The 27,431-nt window shown below is 52.1% G+C and overlaps 1 protein-coding gene across 2 annotated transcripts in view; it reads left to right on the top strand.

Annotated features, from left to right (window-relative positions):
* The first annotated feature begins 677 nt into the window (after positions 1–677).
* The window catches only part of GYPC (glycophorin C (Gerbich blood group)), a 30,467-nt gene continuing 3,713 nt past the window's right edge, over positions 678–27,431 (top strand). Inside the window, exon 1 of one of the 2 annotated variants that reach the window (XM_047772145.1) lies at positions 678–1,112. In XM_047772145.1, coding sequence (XP_047628101.1) covers positions 1,046–1,112 — 67 coding nt within the window. In that variant the 5' untranslated portion in view covers positions 678–1,045. The remainder of the gene's footprint in view (positions 1,113–27,431) is intronic. The other variant, XM_047772144.1, reaches the window with a different exon arrangement.

Genomic DNA, 27,431 nt, shown 5'->3' with positions numbered 1-27,431 from the left:
AGAGGGCAGCCTCAAGTTGTGTTGGAGCTGGATGGTGCTCCCAGCTGCACACACTATGCAGACAGCTGGAAGGGTGTCCTGGGATTGCAACAAAGACTTTAGTGATGGGGGCAGGGGGCATGTCATGGGGCAGTGCACAGGAGGACTAGCCAGTAAACAGCAATGTAAAGCCCCACAGCAAAGATAAAACATAGATGGAGAAGTACAGGGTGTTTCCTGGGGCTGGGATTTAAAACTAGGGTGACATATGCTCAAGCTCTCTGCCTTTCTCTATGTGCCTGGGGAATTTAACGCTACATATCACAAGACATTCTCTGCTGTCATGGGGGTGGACTCCATTTAACTAACCAGAGTGTCAAATCCATGTCCGGTTTTTGACTGCCTAATAAAGTCAATTCCCCATAAACTCCACTCTGTCTGGAAGCGTCAGACAAGTGATCCAAATAAATCATAGGCCTTTGTCCAGTAATCCTTTTTTCTAAGAATCTTTTCCAAACATGAGTGCAAGGATGGAACAGTGCCCCTGAGGGGCCAGCAAGCCAGGAACTCTTCCTAAGCTACAAAAGCCGGTGGTGCTGAAGGCCTCAGGACTATCAGCCAAGGTTCAAACGCAGGTCTGGCCCTATTTGGTCACGGTCCCTGCTGGTGCTGCCGCCGGCAGCGTGTCACATCTGGGAGTTTCTCAACCCAGGGTAATTCTCAACCACAACCTCCGTATCTGGTAGCTGCAGATGGAAACAGAAACAAGAGTTAGAAAAATGTGAATCTTGAGCTGGGAAGTCCGAGCCCAGAAGCTTTCAGAAGTGGGCGGGTGTGTGAGTTAAAAAAAAAAAAAAAAAAAAAAGTGGAAACCCTGCCGGCCTAGTGCAAGTCTGCATAACAGACTAAATGACGGCTGCCTATCTCTTCGGGCCGGAGCCCCTCCCCTCGGGCCGCGCCGAGTGTGACACAGGTGCCGCTTCCTCCTGCGGCTGCTGAGGGTCAGGAGCGCGCCACCGTCCCGCCTCCCCAGGGCCTCTGACCCGCTGCACCCGCACCACTGGGGATGAGCAGCTCGCTCACGCCGCTGCCGCCGCCGCCGCCACCGCTGTCGATGCCGACGCCGGGCCACGGTGAGTACTCGCGGGCCAGCGTCCGCGGGGTCGGGCCGAGGGGGCGCGCGGGCCCAGCCTAGCCTAGGAGCTCCGGGGCTCCGGCCCGCTCCCGACCTCCTGGAGGACGAAGGGCCCGCGGGCTCAGCGCCGCGACATCAGCCGCGTCCCCGGGCATCGTGGGGTCCCGTCCGGAGTCGCAGGCCTGGAGAGGCGGCCCGGCGGTTCATCCATGCTTTTCTGTTTACTCGCGCTGTGGTGGGGAAGCGCGGGTGGCCAGAACTTTTCCCAAAGCGAAAGCATCGGGGCCCCGGAGCAAGGAGAGGCAGCGCGGCCGGCGGCGCGGAAGAAAAGCACAAAAAGTTGTTTTCTGGACAGGACGGGGCCGCGCTCTGAGAAACTCCAAGTTGACCGCCAACTCCCTGCAGACGGCGCTGGGTCGCTCTGCTGGACCGTTGGGGCGGTGGTAATTCTGTCGAGCCTGTTTTCTTTCTTTTTAAAACCAGCACAGGCTTTCTTGCCAACAGGAAATCGCCCTGAGATTCTTTCTGAATCTCAAAAGCAGTGTTCTGAAACATTGCTCAGCCTCCCCGAAACGTGTCTCCCTCCCACCCCCCCCCCCCCCCCGCGCGCGCCTCCCGCCATTGGGCTTTTGCAATGAAAACCTAAAATTTTATTTTTAAAAAAGTTGATCCCTCCTGTCCCAACCCCTGCTCCATCTGATCATAGAGACTGTCAGAAAAGGGACCCTCTGAGTCTGTAACAGAATCGCGTTAAGTGATTTTTATGATCCTGATGTGTATTGGAGATAGGCCACTTTAAAAAGTGCCTTTGGTGGCAAACCCGAGCCTGGCTCAGTATGGCCGGATCTGTGTACCATGTGCCTCTGTGTGTACGTGTGTGGGTAGGGTGCTCAGCCCCGTCTGGGTGTGCGAGGACCTGGGTGGGTCTGCCTGCAGACCTTGTGTGCCACTTGTTACAGGGACCTAAAGCAAGCCAACCTCCCTTAACTCCTGGTTCATCATCTGCAAAATGGGAACAATGGGAGAGCCATTGGAGAGCTTTGGGTTGTGAGAATTATGTGCATGTAAATGGCTCACCAGAGATGAACAGGTACTAGGTGCTTGATAAATGTCAGGCGTCCTTACTTTCCTGTGGATCCATGAGTTTGTGTGTGTCTGTGAGTGTGAGTCAGATACTAGTGTGTGTTGGGAGGGTGGGGGCCAGGGCTGAGGGGCCAAGGCCACTGTAATCACTCCAGTTCAGTTGCTGAGACCTGCAAGCTTGCAGAGTCCAGTGTGGGGGGCACCAGCTAACTCTGGCAGCCTTGGGGTCCTCCCACCGCCCCCACCCCCACAGCTCTTCTCTAGGATTCAAGTTTCAGACCCCGACCAATGACTGCAGACACTTCCCTTCACTGTCAGGGATGCAGCCTTTACTTGCATTCCAGGCCAGATTACCTTTAGAATTTACTTTAGGGCTGGATCTGCTGTGGAAGAAGCTCAGGCCCTGTTTCTCAAGCTAACTCAGGCAGGATGTGTCTATATCCTGTCTAAGTTTACATCACTGCTCCTCAGAACCAGAGCTTGGAACCAGAGGACCTGTTGCTCAGACCAGGCCTGACCTGCCCAGCCCCCAGCTGGGTTCAGCCAGCTCCCATAAGCCCGGAGGCCACGGTTATTGCGAAGGAGTCATGTGCAGAAATCCATTGCCTGACTCTGGATGGAAGGGGTCAAGCTAAGCGAGGAGACAGCCAGGTCTGGCAGCTTTATATAGAATGTGCCACACCTCTGGCAAAAGCAAGGGAGGACTGTGCCTAGTCCAAATGCAGTTCCTTTGCAGCCATGGCTCAGCCCCTCCAGATATCACATGGCATTGGCACTGGGCACAGCCAGCAGCTGGACCTTCCACAGTGCCCATAGTTAGGCAGTTACTAATGGGGACTCTCAGTCCCCCCTGGGAAACAGAGGAGTGAGGGGTGAGAGGTGGTCCCTGTCTGCATGGAGAGGATTCACCCTTCCACATTGAGAAAGAAGAGGCCCTTCACCAGCAGAGAAAGGCTGGCAAGTCAAGCCGGTCTGCCTCGGTGGGTGGCAGACACCTAGCACATCAGATGCCCTTCAGGGTCAGAAGCACCTCCAGGGCCTAACACCAAAGGCCCATAAGCACAAGCTAAACACAAAGCAAACAAATGTAAATGCTGAATGAGGAGTTAATAATAGAAAAGGATACTTTCTATTAACTGAATCACTGTGTAACTGAATCACTGTGCTGTACAGCAGAAATTATCACAACATTGTAAGTCAACTATACTTCAATAAAACTTTAAAATTAAAAAATAATAATAAAATTATTACCAAAAAAGAGAAAAAAAGATACTTTCTTCCCACCTCAAGGGCAGTAACTTTATTGAGTTATAAGAATCCTTCTAGAAGTAATATATGTGTGTATATATATATATGTATATATATGCAATTTTTATGTACAAAATGAAACACATATTCTACTTCACCTTTTTTCATAAGAATATATCTTACAGATTACACCTTTTCACCATAGATAGATTTACTCCTCCTGCAGCTGCATAATATGAATAAATGAATTGGTTATTTCATTTAACTGACTCCTCCACAAATGGACATTAGATTGTGCACAGTCTTTGATTTCTTTTTCTTTCTTTTTTTTTTTTTTTTTGTCTTTTTAGGGCCACACTGGTGGCATATGGAAGTTCCCAGGCTAGGGGTCTAATCAGAGCTACAGCTGCAAGCCACAGCCACAGCCACAGTGACACAGGATCTGAGCTGCATCTGTGACCTACACCACAGCTCATGACAATGCCAGGATCTTTTAGCCTCCTGAGCAAGACCAGGGATCAAACCCTTGTCCTCATGGATACTGGTTGGATTCATTACGCTGAGCCGTGACAAGAACTCCCTGATTTCTTTTTTTAACCAGACACAGGGCTGCATTGGCAACCCTTATAAGCAGGGATTTACAGCCATGTGTTTGTTTTATCAGATAAATTCCCCACCCTCCCAGAATGTAATTTCTGGGACAAAGAGTATGTTCACTTAAAATGTTAGTAGACACCGGAAAATTGCCCTCCAAGAGGTCACATGACTTTCTAACACTCACCTGTAACCAAGGCAAGTGGCTATTTTCCTCACATCCTCATTCACAGTGTGGTTTTTATCTTGGCCAATCTAATTAATAAGACCTCTGAAACTGCCTCTGTAATTACAAGTGATGCTGCATTTATTTCTGTACCTCTGTAAGATACTGTGTTTCTTTGGCTGGGAAGTAGCTCATAAGGCCTTTACCCATTTCCTCTCTAGCCCCCTACCCCCAGCAAGGAAACATGCCCCAGAAGTTAAATTCTGTGTCCCTTGTCCCATGGCGAGCGAGAGGCAGGACCAGAGTCTCCCTCCGTGCTGTGCGGTGGGGTCAGACCCGGATTTGCTCCCATCCCCACACTGACTTTGGGGAGTTCCATGGTACCTCAGTGGTAACAGCTGCTTCACAGGGTCATGTGACAGATAAGAGCATAGGGCCTGGTGCCGTGCCCAGCGATGGTGGTACCTTTGGCTATTGTCAGCAGAGCTTGTGGAAGCAAAAGCTGGCCTACAGGTGCTGGTCATCTCTGGCATGGCTCTAGCAGACAGCAGCTGGTCTCTAATGTAACCACCACATCAGTACCTATATGGCAAGCCTGGGTGCAGCCTTGCTTGGTCTCACAGGCATGTTCTTACCCATTTTTCAGATGAAACACTGGAGGTGGAGGGCTGACCCTCCCCTGGGCTCCCCAGTCCCCAGGGCACTGCCAGGCTGTCAATGCTAGCAGAGACTGGCCTGAGGGGAAATCAGGGTACATGTGGGCCAGCTGCCCACACACCAAGAGAACTGGGCCCGGGAAATCATGGCTATGGCTTTGCGCAGACACTCAGAATCTGCCAACTGCCCCATAGCTTTTCAGCCAGGCTTGTGATCCAGCCTCGGCCCACTGCTGGTGGCCATCATGCCCTCCTCTGTGGTCAGGCCTGTCCCACTCCAGCCCAGGGCCGTGCTCCACCCAGCCTTTCAGGGCAGCTCAGGCCATGCCCTGGGCACCTTTCACATGGGGTCACCTCCAGCCTCACCTCATGTATTCTCAGCAGTGTCCTCAAGTGAAGGAGATTATGTGCCAGATCAAAACCAGCTGAACCCAAAACCTGCCTGCCTCTTGTGTTGGGCTCTGGGCTGTGACCTCTGCTTACCTGGAAGCAAAGTCCACTGACCATGAAAGGCATTTTCTCTTGAGTTGCTGGCCAGGCACCCTGCTGGAACCATACACATGGCCTCCAGCAAGCAGAGGTCCCCCTGCTGTGCTTTTTTAAGCCATTTGGTGCAAATACACTTGGCCTCAATTTGCTGGTGATGAGTTGAGAATCTTGGCTTTTGAGTTAAGGGTTTGGGTTTGAATGTGGACCAGCTCTGACCTGGCCATGGCCTTGAATATGGCACCAGCCCTTTGCATCTCAGCTTATAGGTAAAACTAGCATAGCACCTGGGTCCATTCATCACTGCCCAGCCTGAGGGCTGGAAGGTGGTCCGGTGGGTTCTGGCTCACTTGCTTCTGCCGGGTTCCCTCCGAACTCCTGCCTCTGGCCCCATTTGCTCATTTGCTGCTGAAAACAATACCAAGGACAGGAGGAACCATCTGGCCAGGTGCTAGGGCCCACCCAGGCCCCCAGACCCAGCAGGGAGCCACCCTGGCAATAGCCCTAGAATGCTGCTGCTTCCTGTGCTGATCATAGTAGAGCCAGGGGCTGAGGGCAGCCAGAGCCCATGTCCTCTCCCAGGAGCTGTGTGACTGTGAGCAGACCTTTCACCCTCTGCAGCTCTGTCTCCCCACGCAGCACCCACAGAGGACCAGCTTTGCTCCCCAGCCTCACCTGAACACAAGACCCTTAACAATAGGGGTCACAGCTGTCTTGTTCTCCACGGGAAAGAGTATGCTCCTTAAAAACATGGATGGATGGATGGATCGATCGATGGATCGATGGATGGATGATGGATGGATGAATGGATGGATGGAAGGATAGAGGAATGGATAAATGGATGGATGAATGGATGAAGGTATGGATGGGTGATGTATGGGTGGGTGGATGAATGGAGGGAGGGGTGGATGGATGGATGGGTGGGTAAATGGAGGTGAAGATCCAACCAGCGTAGACAAACCTGGTCTACACCGAGAGTCCCTTATTCACCCACATCCTCTCCCAGTCCTGTGTAAGCCCTGTCCTCTTGGTGGCCCACAGTGGCCTGTGCACACCCAGTGCCTCTTGTGTACCCTAATCTGTGAGCAAGTGGCCTCTCCCCTCCCACCTGGCCCACAGCTATTCCTCCTTACAACATCTTCTCTCATCAGCATTTTTCTCTTTCCTTCGATGCTGCCCTTGAGCAGGTGCACAGCTGCCCCCCCCCACCGGGCCCCCTTCTCACCCTTTCCAGCCTCCACACCAAACTTGAGCTCCTTTGAGGAGGCTGAGCCTTCCCTCCTTTGGTCGTGCCCTGGGCTGACTTGTCACTTGAATGGCCCTCATTCAGCCTCTGCCAAATTCCTCATTTTAGTGAATTAATTTCAGTTCTGGCTGAAAACCTCTAGTAGTCTTTTTTTTTTTCTTTCCTTTTTTTTTCCTTTTTTTTTTTTAGTTTTACAATATCCTTTTTTATCCTTTTTTTTTTCCTTTTCTACAACTTCTATAAATTATACTGACCCGCCCTCCTCTTATGGAGATGGCTTCCCTAACTCAGAGCATAGCAAGTCTCTGCACCGCTGCACCCGCTGAAGTTATCTCACTTCACCCTCAGCAGCCCTCCGGCAAGTATTTTTATCTCCATTTTGTATGTGATGATACAGAAACTCAAGAGGTTCCGTGACTTGCGAGCCACCGACCCCTTGCTTGCTCAAGCTTGCTCCACTGTTTCTTTGCTCCACATCAGACCCAGTGCTCAGAATTCTTAGAGACCCACATGAAGGTGTGATTCTTTTAAAATCAAAAGTGAATAATGAACTTTTACGACAAAACATTGCATCTGGCTTTCTATCAGTACCACTCTAAAATATACCTGTTAATATTTGAAAAGAGAAGGGACCTATGAAGGCTACCTTGCAGCCCCGGCTCAGCCCATCCAGGCCCAGCTCTCCATGGCAGGGCCCCTGGGCCAGGCAGCTGCCAGGCCACCCTCTGTCTCTACCTTAGGGAGATTTTGAGAACCAGAAGCAAATGCTTGAGGAGACCCAGGACTCACTCCCCTCTCTCTCTCTCTTTCTCTCTCATCCTCTTGGCTTTTTAGGCCATAAAATTGGGCTTTCCTTCACTTCCAAGTTTAAAAGTCAGTTTTCTTTGCCCTCTCCATTAAAGAAGCAGCCTGTGTTCATTGTAGAGTTATAGACACAAGACCAAGGAGAAGGGCACAGGAAGCTTCTCTCTAGAGCAGAGGTGACCTCAGGTACACATGGACAGCCAGGCACCAGCTGGGAGGCAGTTCAGAAGGAGACCTGGGCAGAGAGAAAGATGGAGGATTTCAGGGTAAAAAGGCCATGCAGCTCAGGGTCCAAAGGGAGCTGCAAAGAGCCTGCACTGATCATGGGGTGGTGGAGCTCAGCATGGGAGTAGAGCCAGGCAGGAGGGCTATGCTGGTCCATGCCTAGAGGGGAGGCACATGGCATCTTGTTCAACCAGATGTTACCCAGATGTCTGAATATTAATTCCAGTTTAAAAATATGGAAGCTGAAGTTCAAAGAATTTACTTCCCCATAGCCTTGCTGGGCATCACTGGCCCCATCCAGCCTTGAGCCAGGTGTGCCTCCACCCCAGGACCCTTGCCCCTCCACTCAGCTCTTCATGGTCCTGAAGTCACTCTCCTGCCCCAGAAGAAAAGGCCTTTCTTTACCTACCTACCCACCCTGGGTCACTTGTGCTGGCTCTGTCCTCCCCTGCTGGACCCCACCCAGCAGCAGAGCAGCTGCTGCTGAAATGCTCCTAGTGGCCGTGACCTGGCAAGCACTGCGGCCAGCCTACACCAGGGCTCTCTTCCCGAGGAAGCCGTGGGCAGCTGCCTCTTGGGGTCACTGCAAGGGCACCAAGAGAGAATAACACCCCCACCACCTGCCAACCAATTCCAGGCTTGCCTCCCCCAAGGAACCAACCCCAGCTGACAGCCTGGCCTTTCATTCAAACATCACAAGCCATGGGACCATCACAAGCCACGGGACTGCTCCTTCCTTGGGTGTTATCCTTTGCTGGGTGCTTTCAGGTCTGTTTCTTCTCTTCACTCAAGAGACACTGCATGCCCTCTCTGACAGATGAATGAAATGAAGCTTGGAGAAGCCAGAGGTAGTGCTCGGAGCAATGCTGGACACGGGTCTCTGATTCCCTTGGGAGAGCACTGTTTTTGCCACAGACGCCCACTTAGCAGTGTTCTAAGTGGGGATGGATAGGGTGACATTGAGGCACTGATCCTAGGACTGCAGTCACCAGAAGGAACGGAGGTCCCCCATCCCTGAATCTCCAAAGCAGTGGCTGCCTACTGGGGTCTTTGCCCCAAACACGCACACATCGAAATGATGTCACAACTGCAGATCTCCAGAGCAATTATTTTCAGAAGTGACATTTCTACAAATGCTCATTCTTAGATGAGGTTTGCAAATATGAAGGAGATCAAAGCCCATCCATTGGACTGGGGTTGGGGATAAGAGGCCTGGTGACCCCTTCCAGGGACCCCCTTGTCCCTGTCCAATCATCGCTGGACACTGAGGCCTCACGTAGCCCAGTTTACAGCCTCCTGGCTGGTGTCTTGCAGGATGGCCACCTGATGTCCAGTCACTGTTTGTCATCAATGATGGCACTTTGGGGCTTGCGTCTCAGAGGGTTGTTCCACCTGAGACGTTACCATCACATTAAGTGCAAGATGTTCTCACTGTGGTTAAATACTTGCCTACAGCCAGACTATACTGTGCACCCAGACGTCACTCATCCTACCAATTAACTCCATGAAAAAGGTTCTTATCGAACTTCGAAAGTCTATGAAGAAAATTTGAAAAGTGAGGAAGGAAACTAGATGGATAATTTCATTAAAAAAACAATTTATCCACAAACGCTTACAGACCGCCATATGCAAGAGAAACTCAGAGGCTTATGATGCGTCCACCTTTGTCTGCCCCAGGGATTCAGGAGGAGATGAGGAAAGGACTGAGACAAGGACCCTGCCCTCAAATTATCCTTGGGCTTCTGAGGCAGCAAGACGTACATCAGGGCAGGAATCAAAGCATCCAACCCTCGTTGTGGGAAGTTTCTTTTCACACGAACTCTGGTTTCAGATCTAATTGCCTGTCTCCCTGTGATTCTTCAATAGGTATCCAGATATTTAAAAAATAACAATAGTAAAATAACTGCTCAAGTATGCATGGGTATCTAAAATTAGCTAATCTCAACAGCTAATATTAAATCATGGTGAATTTCTCCTTAACTAGATAGAGGTTTCTCTTGCTGAATTAAGACTTTGGGAGTTCCCATTGTGGCTCAGCGGTAACGAACCCAACTAGTATCCATGAGGATGCAGGTTCAATCCTTGGCCCCACTCAGTGGTTAAGGATCTGGCGTTGCAGTGAGCTGTGGTGTAGGCTGGCAGCTGCAGCTCTGATTTGACCCCTAGCCTGGGGACCTACATGTGCTTTGGGTGTGGCCCTAAAAAAAAAAGACTTTGTACTTGAAGAAGTTGTTGGCCAGTGTTGGTTGTTGAGAATGTTCAAACTCTGGGGAATGACTTAGGTTACAGGGATGTAAGCCCCACTCACCACCACCGCATGTCTGTGTAGGAACTGTGTTCTCTTTCAAAGAAAACAAAATTCCCTTCAAAGGAGGGTTGAAGAAAGTTGGTTCTGATGGGCTTTTGAACTACATGTATCTGTATCAGGCTTTGGTAATTACCACCCCCCAGGTCATTTCCTATTTAAGAATCTCAGAGCTTCTGAAAAGCTCTTCTAGAACATGCTATTTTTCAAGAACTCATTGGAGTGAAACGATGTTTGTCACTCGCTGAGAGAGCAAACAGTGCTGGAGGAAGTCAGAACACATCATTGAGGACAGTCGAAGGCAGATGAAAGCCATAGTTTTCCTTCCAAGTTCAGGCATGGCTGTGGGGCTGTTTCCCCATTTACAGGCACTTCTTCCAGGCTCTGTATATCCTGAGGCCTTGGTCTCCAGCCAGCTGTGCTTTTGGTAAAAGCTAGCTCTGAGGCCACCCGGCCTGGAGGCACAGTTGTCAGTTCCTGGCCTCCTTGCCCCAAGGCTCCAGGAACAGAGGCCGATTGTCTCTGAACAAAAGACTGACCTCTCACTGCCCTGCCCCCTGCCTGGGCCCCTGCTGTTCCTTTGAGCCCCCAGGGATGGGGTCGCCCCCAGAAGAAGTGAGCAGAGGGTGGGCCTCAGGTCCCCCTGTCTTTCAGGGACACTTGTTCTACTGCAGGATGCTGCCCATGCCCCCTCTGGCCTCCCTGGAGCAGGCTGTTGGTGCAGCCCGCCTGGAGCCACCTGGACAGACCATTAGTCCCATCCTGGGACCTGGCATCTCCAAGCCCAGAATTACCTGAGAGTCTCTTCGTGACAGCCTGGCCAGTCAGCAGGCCAAGGGGGGTACAAAGAGCCGAATCAAAGAGGCCCAGGCTACAGTCTTCCCAGCATAGATGGCCTGAACCCCATGCAAGGTTTAAAGCAGAAGCAGGGCCCTCTGAAGTTGCTGGTGCATCTTCCCTGTGAAGCTTTTCAGCAGAACCGTCTGGGCCCCGCAAGGAATGAGTGCAAATGCGGATCCCCAACAGCTGCAGTCACAGGCCCTCTGGACCCCCTGGGAGGGGCTGGGAGCAAGAATAAACACAAGAGAGAGCCTCAAGCAGGGAGAGGGTGCCTTGGCCCCTCCCCCGCAGCTCTAGGTCCACAAAGCCCTGGGCTAGGGCAGGCGCCCGGCAGAGGGCAGGGAGCAGCCAGGGTGGAGGGTCTGGCCTGCAGGGTTGGAGAAAAGAGCCAGGAAAGGGTGTGGGTGAGGGTGGTCTTGGCGCGAGGCTCCTGAGATCCCAGCTTCTACCTTTCTGGGAAAAGAGACCCCACATCATGCTCAGCCTCACCCCAAGGCTTCACCAGAAGTTGCATCCCATGATTTCAGAGGCTTCCAAAAGCCGGCCTCTGTGCATGCACATGTGAGCCTGTGACCTGGAGGGGTGAAAGCACAACCTGGAATTACAGACACCTTCTCTCTGAGCACAGAGTGGTGAGGAGACCAACAAGGCTCCCACAGCTCGGGTCAGGAGCTGGGTGGCCCCCGCCTCAGTCTCCCTGACAGCGCATGTCGGAGGCATAACTTAATTTGGCAACAGCCAGGTTCATCGGCGGGACAAACTGAGAGGTTATTTCATCTGCTTTACATTTACACACCGTTATGTCTGGTCTGCTGAGCTATGCAGTTAAGTGACCAGAACCACATGAGCGCAGCCTATGAGCTTACCCTGAGCGCCCCCTGCCCCTGGATGACGATCCCAGCATGAGAATCCAGGGGCCACTCAAATAATTTGCTTCTTGTCTCCAGGAACCGCCCTGCAGGGACGTAGGCTGTGCACATCCCTTTGTCCTTGGACCTGCTAGTGCCCCAAAGCTCAGGGGTCCTCACCCAGCTGTAGCCTGTATGCCAGAGGAGGGTGGGGGCATGGAGAGGGCATCAGCATCTCCTGAGTCTCTCAAAGCGGAGGGCAGGTGTCCTTGCGCCCCCCGAGGAGGGGGGTGCCTTTATACACCACTTAGAAAGGGGGTCCGAGCCCCTCATACAACTGGTATCCAGAGTGTTCCCAGAAAAGGTGTAAAGGAACTGTCCCAAGGCCACACCAGTAACAAATGGTAGAGGCAGCGGTACAGTGCAGGCACCTTTTGATCCCACCACCTCTCCACCCACAAGCTCACTTGCAGGCATTATATCCTCCCCCATGATGCGGTGTGCTTATGCGCTACAAGTCCACGGACACAAGTGCTTCATGCTTAAGTGTGTGCATGCACACACACACACACACACACGCATACATACACATACACAGAGGATATCTGACCCTGCCTCTTCAATTCAGCTCAGGGCCCCCTCCCTCCTGAGCAGGGCTGCCCAAGCCTCTGCACCAGCAGGCGCACAGCTCAGCCCCCTGTGCAGATTGGCTGTGTCTGCCTCTGTTTTTTCCCGAGTTTTTTTTCCCTTCCCTTTATGCATGCGCGCTGATGGAAACAGCTCCTTCCCCCAGGCCTGCCTCTGATAAGGTTCCCTCAGTTTCCAGCAAGTGGAGCTGAGCCTCTTATCAGGCAGCAGCAGGGGATCTGCACCACCACCCCCCATCTGCACCAGGCAGGCTGGTGCTGATAAAGCGGGCCTGGGCCCAGCACTCACCAGCTGCTTCTCAACTTGTCCCCAGGGGGGACACAGAAGCAGGCAGTGGGAGCCAGGAAGTCTCTTCCCTTTCTTAGACACCAGAACTGAGTTCCAGTGACCACAGTCACCTGATGGGGAGCAAGTTGGGGACAGAGGTCTGGCCAGGATGCTGCAGGAGGAATTACTCCTTAGGGCCTGAACATGGCAGTGGGAGTTGGCTTCTCTTGGGGCCTATCAGGATCAGCCTTTGGTGTGAGTCCTCTTAGAATTCCCTATGGGGCAAGCCCTGTTGTTCTGATTCCTGGGTAAGATGCTGAGCCCAGCAGACAATTTGAAGGCATTTGGCCTCATAGGGCAGATGGGATGAGGTTTGCAGCAGGCTTGCCAGCCCCCAAAGCTCAGACTGCCCCCACCCCAGTCCTGGGGGCTCTGATTTGAAGGAGATCAAAGTCCTCACCCCCACCCCACCCCACCCCGACACACACCCCATTTGAAGATAGAAATTCTACCTTCACTACCTTCAAATGTTAACTTCTTTTCCTTTAAGTTTGGGTCACTGGTAAATGTCCTCTCTTTAGGGTAGGACAGACTGGGTTAGCTGACTATTTTGTGAAAAGTGACTTGGCCTCTCTGACTTTAGTTGTCCTGCCTATTATATGGACTGTGTGCCATGCCCTGCCAGGAGCACCCAGGATTCCACAGCTGGAGGGCACCTCCCACCAGTGGCCACCACTGCCTCCATCAGTGGAGGGAGGGCCAGGGGCTGGCAGCAGGTCCAGCCACAGACCCTCATCTGGGTTTGAATCCTGGCTCTGTCCTTGGCAACTGAGCTCTAGCCTTTTTATATTTACAACCAGGGGTAGAAATACCAGCTGCAGAGTTGCTGGGGAGTTCAGCTAATGAGAGGTACTCGCCGCCTGTGACAGGCCCAGCAGAGGGAGTTTGGGGTGAGAAGTATCTTGAGTGTGAGGTGAAGTGAGTGAGGTCCTAGCACAGAGCAGACCCAGGGAAGACCTCCAGCTGCCCTCTGCACATGGATGCACAGGAGGATGGAGGACACTCCAGGACCAAGCTTCCATGCAGGGCAGGGTAGGCAGGGCCACCTGACACCCTGGGCCGGTAAACAGAGCCTTCCCTGGAAGGTGCACCCTGCCCTGCCCTGAGGGCCCCATGGGAGGGGCTCAGAGTGGTGCACCAAGGCAGCCCTGTCAGAGCAAACCTCATGGAAAGGATCAGTGACACTGCCAAGAGGATAAACAGCTAATGCAGAGCCACACAAGTGGTCTGCCCTGAGATGGACACTGAGCTGGAGGTGTGAGGTTACAGCTGAAATACCAAGCAACCAGCCTCCCCAGACACCAAGGCTGGGGAATGTTAAGGGTGGGAGAAAGGGCAGGTGGGGGCAGAGCAGGAGGGCTGCCCATGAGCTGGGGTCTGGGGAAGGAGCAGGGAGGGGTCCTCAGGTCTTTCCCCTGGAATCAGTTAAAGCATCATTTGTGGTCATGGGAGGCAGAGGCCTAATGTGTGTCAAGTTCTCTGCAGCCAAGAGGTCAATACAGATGGCCTCTTGCCCAGCACCCAGCAGGTGCTCTGTGGACTGGTTCAGCCAGTACTGCAAACTCCTGCTTTCCTAACTTGTTGTGTGGGTGTTTCTCCTGCTGCATGTCACCAGGCTGCCAGGAGGAGCTTTGTGTGACAACCTTCCCTGTGCCGTTCACCCTGCAAATTGCCGGACACCCATAGGAAGATGCCATAGCCTCCCCTATACCCCAGAGTCATTTTGCTGTGCTTGCTGGGTCTGCTGTAGAAACAGGAAGTCACTTCCTCCTAGAAGGTCAGCACAGGTGCCTCCTATGGGGGGTTGGGTTTGAACCAGTGAGGGTTCTTGTGTGGATACATGCTGGAGGGGCAGTGGAAGGACCATTCAGAGGAGAGGGCACAGCATGAGCTGGAACCTGGGAACATAAAATAGAATCAGAGTCCATGTGACTTTGTGGACACTTGCATGGGACAGGCGGGATGTGGACACTGAGATGACAATGGGGGATTCTTGTACCTGTGGCTCTGGTTCTCCTCAGGGGAACCCCCTTTAGAAAGTCACAGCGTATCTGGTGAATTGACAGAGAACCAGGCAGTCTATGAAGCTGGCATGTGATATGGGGGATGTACTTATGCTAAAAATCACGTGGTTATTTATCCAAAAGTCACAGCTTGCTTTATCTGACAACCATAGGAGCATGGGACCTAGACCTGGGTGTTTTTAAAGGGTCTGATATACAGAGCTGAGAACCATGAGCAAGAGGCTTGCACTGCTGTGAGCAAGCCCACTGTCTCGTGTCCCAGGCCCGGTCCCCAAGGGCAAAGACTTCTGAGTAGATGGAGCATTCCCAGTCTTAGAAACTTCTCCTGGGAAGCTTTTGAGATCTCCTTCTTACTCACCCTTTCCATCTGTCTCATAGATGCCTCTCACAGTGATTAAAAATCTATTTTTTATGTAAATTGGAAAGTCTACAACCCATCTTAATTTTTTAATACTTTAAACAATGTAGGAGATCCTGTTGTGGCTCAGCAGATTAAGAATCAGACATAGTGTCTGTGAAGATGTGGGTTCAATCTCTGGCCGCTCAGTGGGTTAAGAGTCTGGCATTACTGCAAGCTGGGGCATAGGTCACAAATACGACCTGGATCTGGTGTTGCTGTGGCTGCGGCATAGGCCAGCAGCTGCAGTTCCAATTCAGCCCTAGCCTGGGAACTTCCATATGCCACAGGTGCATTCCTAAAAAGAAAAAAATAAAATAAAATAAATGAGGTAACTATGGAAGTGATCCCATAACTGGATATATTTAAGTGCAAAACAATAAATTCTTATTCATAATGTTCCTACCATCTCAACACACTGATGTCTCCTGCACTAACTTGTAACCACACTCCTGCCAAAACCTCAAGCTCTCTGACCCTCAAGACTCCCAGCCTTGAGAACAGTTGGCCTCCCTGGAGTTCCCACCTCACAGCTATACCTACCCCCTCCTTGTCCACAACTCTCATCCCTGTGGTCTCTGTGTCATGCTCATCCTTTTTCAGTAGCTCCCAAGTGCTTCTCTAAACTTGGAAGAGAGACAGCTCTTCTCTCCATCCCTATGCTGCTTCAAAATTTCTAGAGATTCCCTTTCTCTATAATCTCTCGCATTCTCAGTGCCTTTGAGAAGACCCAGCTTTCTAACCTGACGGTTAAGATTCTTCATTGCTCATTACTCACCAAGAAAATGAATGGATAAAGTTTATTAATGATGTTGAATGTGGTAGTGATGGTAGAAGAAGTAATAAGACAAGGAAAAGGAAGAGAGGATAACAAACTCAAGACATGTATTAAATTTAGTCATTTGTATTTTTCCTTCCTTCTCCTATTCCAAATAGCTATTTGGAAGGTGTAAAATATGAACAAATTTCATATTTGTTTCAATATGAAATCAGCCATACTAAAAAGGATAAAATTATTTGTAATCTATATTATCTTAGACCATCCGGCTTATCTGGGAGTCACTCCCTCCCTAATCTTGATCATTCAAATAGATCCAACTCTGTAGCTGGCCAATGTCTTTTTTGGTAGCTCTGTTTTTGCTCTTATTTAGTTTGTTTTAAGAAATTAGTACACCAGTCCAACAGAATAGTAAATGGTGTTTGTACTCGCCCTTCTCTCCCTAAGATGTGTTCAATCTCAAACACTATTTTGAGGTGTTAGGATCCCTGCTGAGGAGAGTTGAGCAGTGTGTCCAAATTATATTGGCTGCATTAGAATAGCAGAAGGCTGCAATTCACCCTTGCTGGTTGTCAATAGATGTACCAGTTGTCAGACTTTAAAAAAACCACCTACAAAATTCTGAAGTGAAACAAAGTCTAAGTTTGTTGTCTTTCTTTGATGAGTCTCCAGGGCATTTATCACTTTCTGTGGAAGAAACATTTAATTTATATGGCAATTGATTTGTGTCATGGGGTTTCAACTGACAGGAGGAAGAGTTATGTGTGTGTTTATGGTTTCTTTGCTTTTAAAAGATTAATGTTGGCAAAACATAAATCAAGAGACCTTAGAGGGAGAGTGGTGCTGGGAAGATGGGAAGACGGAGCAGGAGTGTGCTGGAGTGATGGATTGAGACATATTACAGAGTATCTTCATCAGCCAGGAAAACAGAGGGAGGATGGAACGGGGCAGGGGTTGGGGGGCGGGGAGAGACCAGTGAAGAGAAATGGAATTTCCTCCCCAAGCACAAAAACAGCACAAGGGCTTGAACCAGGGGCAGTAGGCCCCTAGCTCCCTTGCCTGATGCAAAATGAGGAGAATTGATGACTTCCTGACCCCCTGTCCTGCCCTGATACCCCGAGAACAAAGGAGGCCATCAGTCCTGAGGGAAGTGCTTGGGAAGCCCAGCTATTCTAGGAAGTAAACAAGTACTCACTGCCCCCAAGTCAGGGAACTGGCCCCCATGCCTTCCCCAGAGGTCATGTGCGTATGCACCCGCAGTGGATGTGTTGTGTGGGGTGTGTGTGTAAGGGATGCGTGTGTATATGTGTGAGGGGCAGTGTGGGAGGGGAGAGGGAGAAGGAGCTATTCTCAAATAAACGAGGATGAGAAGAGTGTCAGGTGATGGCACACCCCCACCTCCCCCACCCCACCCCCACCCCCTGCCCTTGGAGCCCTGCAGCTGCGTCCTTATCTACAGAGCAGTGAGCAGAGGGTTGGAGAGGGTCACATGCAACAGGTCACATGTCACAGTGGGGATCCAGGACTCATGGCCCCATTTCTCTGGCATTGCCACCCACGCTCCTTGACCCAAGATGCCCTCTTAAGGCACTTTCAGCATTTTTGTAAAGAGCAGTTTGTTAACAAGCACTCGCCCTGTCTTTCCCACCCCCACCCCCCAGCAATCCACTCCCAGGATTTAGATCCGGGTGCACCTTCTCTTCCCTGCATTCTGTCCAAACACTATTCCAGCTGGAAGAACAAATCACAGTGTACCACTGACAATGTCAGGGCCAGCTAGGGCAGGGAGAAGGGGGCGCCCTCCATGCAGCCCCTCGATGGCTGGGGAGGAGGAAGAACATTCCTGGAGATGGAAAAGGAAGATGCTTTCCTTCCTCCAATGACCCTTTGCTACATTGACACTCTTGGGTCCTTAACACTCTTGGGACCAAAGGTCCTGCACCGCTGGTTCACTCTGGCCTCCCCTTAGCACATCCTCCCCTTAGCACATCAAATGCGAGCACTCCACCCCCTCACCCTGAGGGCTCAACCTGAGGCCTGGACTGAGTTCCAGAGTCCCAGGGCAGCACAGGCCCCTGCCACCTCCGGCCACCTCACCATCCTGCCCACTCTGTAGACACAACATGGGGCTCTGCCCATCCTGCCTGTCCAGGCCCAAGAGGGGAGAAGAAATATTTTCTCTCTCCTGTTCGCCAACTGATGAGCCTTCTGGAAACCCCATAACAAAGCGTGGCTAACTAAATCATCATTATTTACACATGCAGCCTGATCAAGGACATTTAGTCATGTAATTAGGTACCTAATTATGCTGAAAATGCAATTATATGATTTTTTAAGTGAATTAAATCCTCAGAGAGGTGGTAAGGATTAGCACACGTGATCCAGCTAGAGGACAGGGACAGCAGAGGGCACGTCAGTGTGACCAGGGGCTGCATAGAAGGCCAAAGGTCTGTACTTGAATCAGGTGTGGGAGCACAGGCGCACATACACACCATACACACACATGATGTCAGCTTCACCTCTGGGTCCCCAGGACTCTACAGTGGCCTGCCACAAACCAGGAACTTAATAAATGACAGCCATTAATATCACTGGAAGTTCCATGCACATCTGTGGAGTGACTGTTTAATAGCTGACTGGGAGACACTTAGGGGAGTTATTTATTTAACATGTGAGAGGCAGGCATGAAGAGAAAATAATGATAAGAGTCAGTTGGGAGTTCCCATTTGGCTCCGCAGGTTAAGAATTCGGTCTTGTTACTGCTGTGGCTCAGGTCACATCTGTGGCGTGGATTCCATCCCTGGCCCGAGAACCTCCACATGCCACAGGCACAGCCGAAAAAAGAGTCAGTTGGGGCCTGTCAGAGGATATTTTATGCAGCATGGCTTAGTCACTCACCTAGCTCTGTGTCAGGTGTTTAGGGGGAAAATGCGGTAGCTCAGAAGTTAGAGCAGAGGCAGAGACTACAAAGCACTTTCATGGTGTTTTGACAAGTTGTTCAGCCAACTACAGTTTGCGGGCTAAACCCAGCCTGTGGCCTGCTTTGATGCTGGCAAGTAGTTTGTGCAATTTTTCAATAGCTTGTATCTTTTTAAAGTTTTTTTAAAAAAACAGACAAACTTGTGAAACAAGGAAGAATATGCAACAGAGACTACATGTGGGCTGCAAAGGCTAAAATATTCATGAGAAAGGTTGCTGCCTCTGCGGAAACAGAGGAAGGAGTGCAAGCAGGAGTCAGGGAGGGCTTCTCAGAGGAGGTGACTCGACCCAACCTCCCTGGCTGAGCAGGCGTGTCTATAGCAGACGCGGCAACTCCACCTCCAGGAGCTTACCTCCAGCCAGCCTATTGCATACCAGAAACAACAGTAGGAGACAAATTCAGAGGAAGTGCCCCTGAATGAGGGCTGGGAGAACCAAGGTTTCTGAAACATAGGGCAGTGGGACGTTACTGTCCCCAGTGGGGAGGGACAGACACTCAGTGATGCTGGCCCTGGAATCATGGGATGTCCATTCTGGGACTGAACTCATGGAAGAGGAGAGCAGCTAGAAGGAAGGGAGAAAGGACACAAAGATGCCTGGACCCCCAGCCGACCCCAGATCCCCATCTCCCTGACATCCCAGCCCACAGGGACCACAGACCACCCAGCCTCCCACCCCAGCCCCATAGAGCAACCCTCCCCTACAGCAGACACCAGGCTCCCTCCCTGGAGGGACCAGGACCCTCTCAGGGATGGCTGTTTCCCTCCACCACCAGGCGTCCAGTGTTGTCCCTTCCTCCCTCACGTCACTTCCTTCTCTTCTAGGTGGTCATCTGCCATTGCTCCCAGACACCACCTCCCATATCAGCCTACGTGCTGTCCACACACACTCATGTGTGTGCACACTCGCACACACGCAACACACACACACACCCCACATACAAATAACACACACCACATATTCACAAGCACACACAAGCACATGCATGCACTCACGCACAACACTCACCTTACATACAGCACACACACAGTCACAGACCACACACTCACATTCCACACACACTCACACACACACCCCACCTACATCAGTCCCCCTTTTGGCACCAGCTCCCGCCCCTGCAGTAACCAGAAGACGACATCATCATCATCATCGGGGACTTGCAAACCCTTCCTGTCAGCGCCCCCTGCTCTCAGCACTTCTGCTCAGGCCCTGGCTGATTCCGCATCTCCAGTCCCACCATTCCTCAGCCCCCTGGGCACCTAGAATCCAATCCTGCCCACTTCCTGCCATACTCTATTTCCTCCATGCATCTTAGATGCCACAGCCCATGGCGAGAGCTCTAGAAAATACACTCAAACGCCCCACCTCTCACCTCTGGCCTGTACTGTGGCCCCAGCTGGTCCCACCCTCTGCGCAGCAGCTATCCTAAGAGCATGATAGCTGGTTCACGTCGCTTCTGCTCAAAACCCTCCCCTTGGCCCTGTCTGCTTGAGCAAAAGCTGGCGCTGTGGATCCAGCCACTGTCGCTTTTCTGACCGCATCTATTGCCACCATGCTTGCTTTACTCCAGCTGCAGTGGCCTCCTGACTGCTCCCACCCCAGGACCACATGGACCCACCAGGGGGCTGTTCTGCTTTCATGGGGTGGGGGTGGGGGGCTGACAGGTGACACTGTCTTCTGATTGAGCTTCAGAGCAGCCAGATGCCCAGGGTACCTCCCAGGGAGAGGCTTTATCACCCTTGCCTCTGCTCTCCCCAAGCTGGAGAGGTCCCCACACCTGCCTCCACCCTCCTCCCCCACACATTTGGCCTTGGCTGGGACATTGCAGTCATGGTCTCACCAGTAAATGCTGAGGACCATGCCTGAAAGAAGTACCCAAGTCAGCCTGGGATCACTGTTAGGGCTGCAGGTCATGGGAGGCTGTGTATGTGCACAGGTATGTAGGGGTGCAGATGTGGGTGGAAACTATATATTAGAAGAAAACACCCCCATATCCTAACCACCACCCATAGCCACCATCTCAGGAAAGCAGATTTACTTTCCTGTTTCTAACACATTTTTGGAATATTTAACATAATTTAGAGTCCTGTTCCTTCACGTTAAACACGCGTGAGCGTTCCCTCCTGTCACCAAGAACTCCCGTTTCTCATCCTGTCACGTGGGTGCATCAATATTACGTCTCCAGCTCCTCAACGATGACACTCCAACTGTCCTCCCCTTTAGTCTCCATGTTAAACCAGATGGTGATACACTTTGCTGAGCATGAGCTTTTCTTTCTGTTTCAGATTATTTCTCCAGGATCAGTGACTAGAGATGGGGTTTTTGATTCTCAGGGTGATGAGTTTGCCAAATAGTATAGGAGAGGACTCAAAGCACCCAGAGAACCTGCTTTAACCGAAGCTGCGTCAACACTGCTGACAAGGATCCTGAGTGATGTTCAAATAGCCAGTCTACACTGGGCACCAGCCCTGGATTCACCACATAGAGGCTCACAGGGAACCTAGGAGTGATGCCATCTCATGGTGTGACATGTGAGGATACTGGGTGGTGGGGGGACCTCATTCTCAGGCCAGGCAGGGGAGCCAACAGAGGTGACAGATTCTCAGAGTGTGTTACTGTGTCTGGTCTCCAGCTAATCAGCTGGTCCTGAAGGAAAGGGTGCAGGGCTTAGGGTGAGGATGGGTGGCTGTGACAGTGACTGCTGGTCTGCATGCTGAGAGGGTGCCAGCCACCCCCTCAGTTCTGCCTCCTGAAACTAACCTCGCCCCCTTGCAAGAGTACTAATGAGCTCAGTGGTTTTCAAAGGGAGGCTCCTGGACCAGTAGAATCGCCTGGGAACCTATGAGAAACTGGGATCTTGGGCCCAACCCAGACCTGCTGACTCAGAGCCTGGCAGTGGGGACATGGCCCAGAGCTGTGGTGTGACACCCCCAGGGACCTGCAATGCACATGCAAGGTTCAGAACCAGGGCCTCGACGGTCAGTTCCTTTAGGCTGGGGGTTTACTGTGTGTATTTTAGAGATGAGGAAAAGAGGCCCAAGATGTGGGGCAACCTGCCTGAGAAATTCCAATCTCCGCGGTAGGCATGACCCTGCTGGAGACGGAAGGACGAGGTGCTGGCCATGTGAGCAGACTAGTGAGACTCCTCAGGCCATTCAGTCCTTCCTCCTTAGGGCTTTGTGTCCTGTACTCAGCATTCCTATTTTATCCATAATTCAGCAAATTCCCACTGAGCGCTCCCAGGATCCCTTTAGCCTGAAAGAGAGGCAGAGCCTCAAAGTCTGTTCTCTCCCTGGAGGCCTGCTTGTAGGGAATCCTCCACATCAGGCTTGCCCTGGGTGCACCCTGGCAGGTAGGCTTTCTCTTCCTCTGGGGACCAGAGCCCAGAGATCACCCTGTGCAAGCTGAGGAGGCACAGGTAGGAGTCAAAGGGAGTCAGGGAAGTGGGTCTGGGGAGGTAGAGCCCCTCCCCCTGGGGAGGACGAGGCAGATACATCAGGAGACCTCTCAGCCCTGAGCTGGGACCATGGCCTTAGGAAATGGGCTGGATCTGGGTCAGGGTTGAGGACAGAGCTAAGGACAACCCACCTCCAAATGCCACTGGGCTCAGAGGATGGGGTTTGGCCAAGGAGAGGGCGGTCGGCCGGGAAAGGGCCCCAGCTGCACACTGATCAGCATCACACAGACCCAGATCCTCGAGGTGAAACAGCTCTGCACACACAGACGAGCCCACCTCCCCTCTTTGGTGCGGTGTCAGGGCCTCCAGGCTGGGCCACCCCCTCTCCTCCCTGCTTCTCTTCCCCAGTCACCGCGTCCTTTCTTCAGTGTGTAGATCAGAAGGCTTGACAGGGGGTAAGTGCAGCTCAGAGGCTAAATCACTGTCCCCTCTTGGCTGTGACACCAGCAGTCTCCAGGGCAGGCTCTGTCCCAGAGAACACATCCAGGGGCTCCCCCGGGTTTTTGGTCCTGTCTGAGTCTCAGCTTCTGGTGGCGTCTGCTGAACCGGTCACCCCTCCAGCCCAACCTTGGCCTGGTGGAGGCCCAGCCCAGGCTCCTCCCAAACCAGACACAGCAGGAGACTGGGGTCACTTCCTCCCTGTCTTCCTGTCTCTTCTGAATTCCATTTCCTTAGAAATCCTCAGATCCTCTGGAGGGAGCAGGGGTGGGATGTGGGGAGCATGCAGTGGTCCCCCTGCCTCACTCTGAGCCATGGACAAAGGGGGAGATTTGCTGCCTCCTCAATAAGCCCCACCCCACATGGTGCAAAGGTAACAAGTCCTCCGAGGAGAACCCCTGTGTCTTCTCAGCAGACCCTCGTCTCCCCACACTGGCCCCCTTAGGGCTTCTTGCCTACTCTTTTTTGCTGTCAGTGTTCTGGGCTGAGGGCACAGTGGCTCCGTTCTTTACACTCTGGGCCCAAGAATGGAGGACAAGCAGCTCTTCCTTTTACTTGCACCCTGTAGCTCAACTGAGCAGGCCAGTCCTTAGGCTGAATAAGGCTCTGCTTTTAAAAAGCTCAAGGATTAAGAGCAGGGGGATGCGGGTGGAGGAAAGCCTGAATCTGGGTGGTGAGTTACGGCATCCTCAGCTCTCTTTCCAGTTCCCTCCACTGAGAACATCCCCCAAATGCCTGGATGTGAGGACTCCCTGAGCAAAGGTCCAGAGGCCGGCAGACCCCCTCCTGCCTCTGCCCCGGCCAGCATCCCCCAGCTGACCAATGCTGGCAATGGCTCTGTTCTCCTGGGCAGGAGCCCTCTTCTCCTCTTCACCTCACAGGCCTCAGCGCCTCACCCAGCAGTGCAGTGGTTTGATGTGGCTTGGGTACCCCAGATCTCCATCTCTGCTTTTACCTGGGAGCAGCAGGTTGGGGACAGCAGGGAAGGCTGGGCAGGGAGGAGAGCGTGGCTGGGTCATGTGAAGGGTTTCAGAGCAGTGTCATGACTTTGCATAGCACTTTGGCAGCCCTAGGATTGGGGAGGTTGTTTACAAGGTGACACACAGGGATCATGGGGCAGTCATTCTGACCTTGAGACTAGCAGGCGCATTCTGATCAAGGCAGGTTACATTGACACTGGCCTTGCTTGGCCAGGCATTTTGGCCTGAGAACTTGGTCTGCAAGCCCAGGCAGGTAACACACATTCTCTGCACAGACAGGAGAGATTGCATCTAGAGGCTGCAGGCAGATGACCCCCTCCCCCAGGGTACAACCAGAGGCTGCCAGGAGCCCCACCTCTGACACACAATGCCCAGACCACGTGGAGGTCTGGGCTTTCCCTTCACATCTTCTCCTGCCCCTGCTGCTGGCCTTGCACTCCCAGCATCTCAGCAGACATCTTGGGACCTCCTCCTCCAGGAAGCCGTCATGAGGACCCAGAGAGAACCCTGTCCAGACTCACCCAGAGACACTCTTGGATGCAGGCACCTCACCCTAAAAACAGCCACGTTGCTGGACCGTAGTGGGTGCTGGAGAAAGTCTACCCAAGGGAAGAATGAATAGACGACATCGTGAGCTATCTGTCTGTCTGTCCTAGAAGCTGGGCATCCTGGGGCTGATGGTTGAGGTCCCCCCATCCTGACAACAGCCCAGACATGTCTTTATCGCTCATTTTGACACCTAATCACACAGAGTTCTGGCAGCCTAACTAACTTTCCATGTAAATGTGTTGCGTCCCCTCAACCCTCTCATAAGCCTCCTGGGGACAGGCCCCTCCTCTGCACAGCCCGTTAAGCCTGGGCCTGGGCAAAGGCCAATGCTTGGCCACCCCAGCCAGCTCTCAGGAGAGATGAACAGTGGGTCACAGGCCATCCGTTCCTTTCCTTGGGGCGCTTGTCTTCTGAGACTGGTTCTTCCCCAGTTGTACATGAATGCTACACCCTTTCAGGGCCACAAAGCAACAAACTATCAAAGAAAAGAAAATGCCTTTGACCTTTTTCCTCCGCAAAAGGAAAGTCAGTAAACACAGTTGTCAGCTGTTTTCTGCTTCACTTGCCTCAGGCTCTGAGGCCAGAATCTAAAGCAGGAAGAGGAGACTCCAGTGGAGACAAGGAGAAACGTCTACACCACAGAGTTCCTGAACTCCTCCTGAGCCCAAATCAGACTCATGCAAACCATGGCCTCCCTACCCCTAGAGCACTTGGCAAAGTGTCTTTTCTTTCTTTTCTTTTCTTTTCTTTTTTTTTTTTTCTTGTCTTTTTAGGGCCTCACCCGCAGCATATGGAGTTTCCTAAGCTAGGGGTCAAATCGGAGCTGTAGCTGCTGGCCTACACCACAGTCACAGCAATGCAGGATCCTAGCCACATCTGCAACCTACACCACAGCTCACGGCAACACTGGATCCTCAACCCACTGAGCAAGGCCAGAGATTGAACCCACATACTCATGGATACTAGTAGGGTTCGTTAGCCACTGAACTAACAGGAACTCTGCCAAGTGAACTTTTCTGACCAGATCTGTAGACTCCCTGAAACAGAAGACTCTCTGGGTACGGAGCCCAGAGCAAAGCATCGAGCAACAGACAAGGCCACCACTGCATTGCCAGCACCATGGTCATGGACAAACTTCTCCAAGGACTTCACACAAACCTGCTCTTCCCTTCATGATGCTAAGGCTGAAATAGTCCTCCTCTTCCTGAAGTCGTCCAACCCCTCCCGGTACCTGAATTCTCCCCCTGGGCTGGACCAGGTAGGCAACAGGAAACAGGAACAGGGTGCTTCCTCTGAGATGCCTGAGGTAGGTCAGGAGGTGTCAAGACCTCAGGAAAAAGAACTTCCCAGCACGGCTTCATCTGAAAAGATAATTGAGTCCTCTCAGTGGTGACACAAGGGTGGTGTGTGTCCGGTGCTCATTGCCTGACCACTGCTCTCTCTTGACATCTGAAGAACACCACCTGACCCCAAGGAGCCAGCTGCCAAATCTCTGTGCCTTGTTGGCTGTACCCAAGGTGCCAGCTGGGGCGGAGAACATTGCCTGCCGACTTGGAAGGACAGCACTTCTGCACCTTGCTGCCTGGGAGTGGCTGCCTTTGCCCAGGGGCAGATGGCTAACCCCCATTGCTGACCCATGAAGCCAGAGAGGGCTGGGCTGCAGCCAGATCACTGATGGCAGGGAAAGAAGCCATTTTCCCAAGCCAGCTGCTGGCGCTCTGAAGAGTGCCCACATTGCTAACCTCAGATTAGAACATGGGCTCTGCCCCTTTTGACTGTGAGATTTCAACACCTTACTTGACCTCTTTGGGCATGCATATTATTACCCATACCTGGGGAAAAAAAAGAAAATACTTCCCTCCTGCCAGGTTGCTGTAGGACTGAATGAGGACGCATACATGGCAACTTCAGCCAGTGCCTGCTGCCCAATAAGTCTGCACCCCTACCTCCCCCAAGGCTGAGTCTCCTGGGCCTGAGCCATCACTTCCATGGTCCTGGAACATTCTTCCCACACCTGAAACTTCCCAAGGCCTCCAAGAGAGCATCACCTGTGACCCTGATCTCGACCCCACCCCCAACACCGTGGGAGGTGGTGACCACCCCGAATGTGGGTTTGGGGCAGGAACAGCCCTTCCCTTTCCTCTCGCTCCCCGGGCCCACACGGGAAACATCTGTTGCCTCTGCACTTGGCGCATGACCTGGCCCTGGCCTTGCAGCAGGGCTGCAGCTGAGGGTGGGGGTGTTCAGAAGCCCAGAAGTGCTGAACTACTCAGCCATTTGGCTGCCATCACCCACATCAGCTTCATGAAGCTGTGCTTTGTTGTCCGTGTGCTGCTCCATCTCCTAGTCAGGCGACCCTTGAACCCAACACTGTAGGATGACAGCTGTCGCTTATTCCCTCTATAGTGCTATTGTCTAAATTAGTCTGCAAACATCACAGTGAATGCCGCCCTCTGCAAGAAACACCCTTTACGTTGTGACTCTGATCCACATGCTTGCGGTGTGTGCAAGAAATAAATCAGAGCTGCCCAAATAGCATCCCACCTGCCGGTGATGGGCCCGCTGTTTTCTAGGCTATTTTCTCTGTCTCCTCTCTCCTCCTCTTTTTGTTTCTCTCCTTATTTCTCCCTCCCTTTCTCTCTTTGCCTCTCTTTGCCTCTCTCTCTCTAGCTGATTCTGACTTTCCTATTGGACAAAACTGCCCTAAGTGACTCATATGTCACAATCACATCCACAGCAACCTAAGTAAGGTAATGTCCTTTCTAGCTGAACTGTGAGGGGCTCCTTGAGGACGGTCCAGAACCTGCCTCTGTGTGCATTTATCTGATGCCTGCAGTCATTCTCACAATCACCCATTCAGTAAACATTTACTGAGTACCTACTATGTGCTAGATAGTGTCACAGCTTCACTTGATCACCCTGGATTGCAGAGTCCAGCATCTGCTGACCTCCTGCCTGTTCCTGCTCTGTCCCCTTGCTGACCAGAGGATTTGTTTTCTCCTCTCCTTCACTCCCAGGCTTTGCACTAGCCCTAGAGTCCCCAGCCTGGCTCTTCTCTGCCAGGACACAAGCCTGGAGCCTGGCTTCTTCCCACTGCGTCCCTCCCCCACCAGCAGCCAGCTTCTTATCAGAAAGAGGTATCTGGCAGCTGGCTGGGGAAAATGACCTCATCACACTATAATTGCAGTGATGATCTGAGTGGAAATGACTATTAGAAGCAGGCTTCTCTGTTTTAATAT

This window comes from Phacochoerus africanus, chromosome 3, assembly GCF_016906955.1.
Source record: "Phacochoerus africanus isolate WHEZ1 chromosome 3, ROS_Pafr_v1, whole genome shotgun sequence".
NCBI classification, from domain to species: Eukaryota; Metazoa; Chordata; class Mammalia; order Artiodactyla; family Suidae; genus Phacochoerus; species Phacochoerus africanus.
The sequence above is the reverse complement of the archived record's forward strand: the minus strand, read 5'-3'. Positions and strand labels throughout refer to the sequence as shown.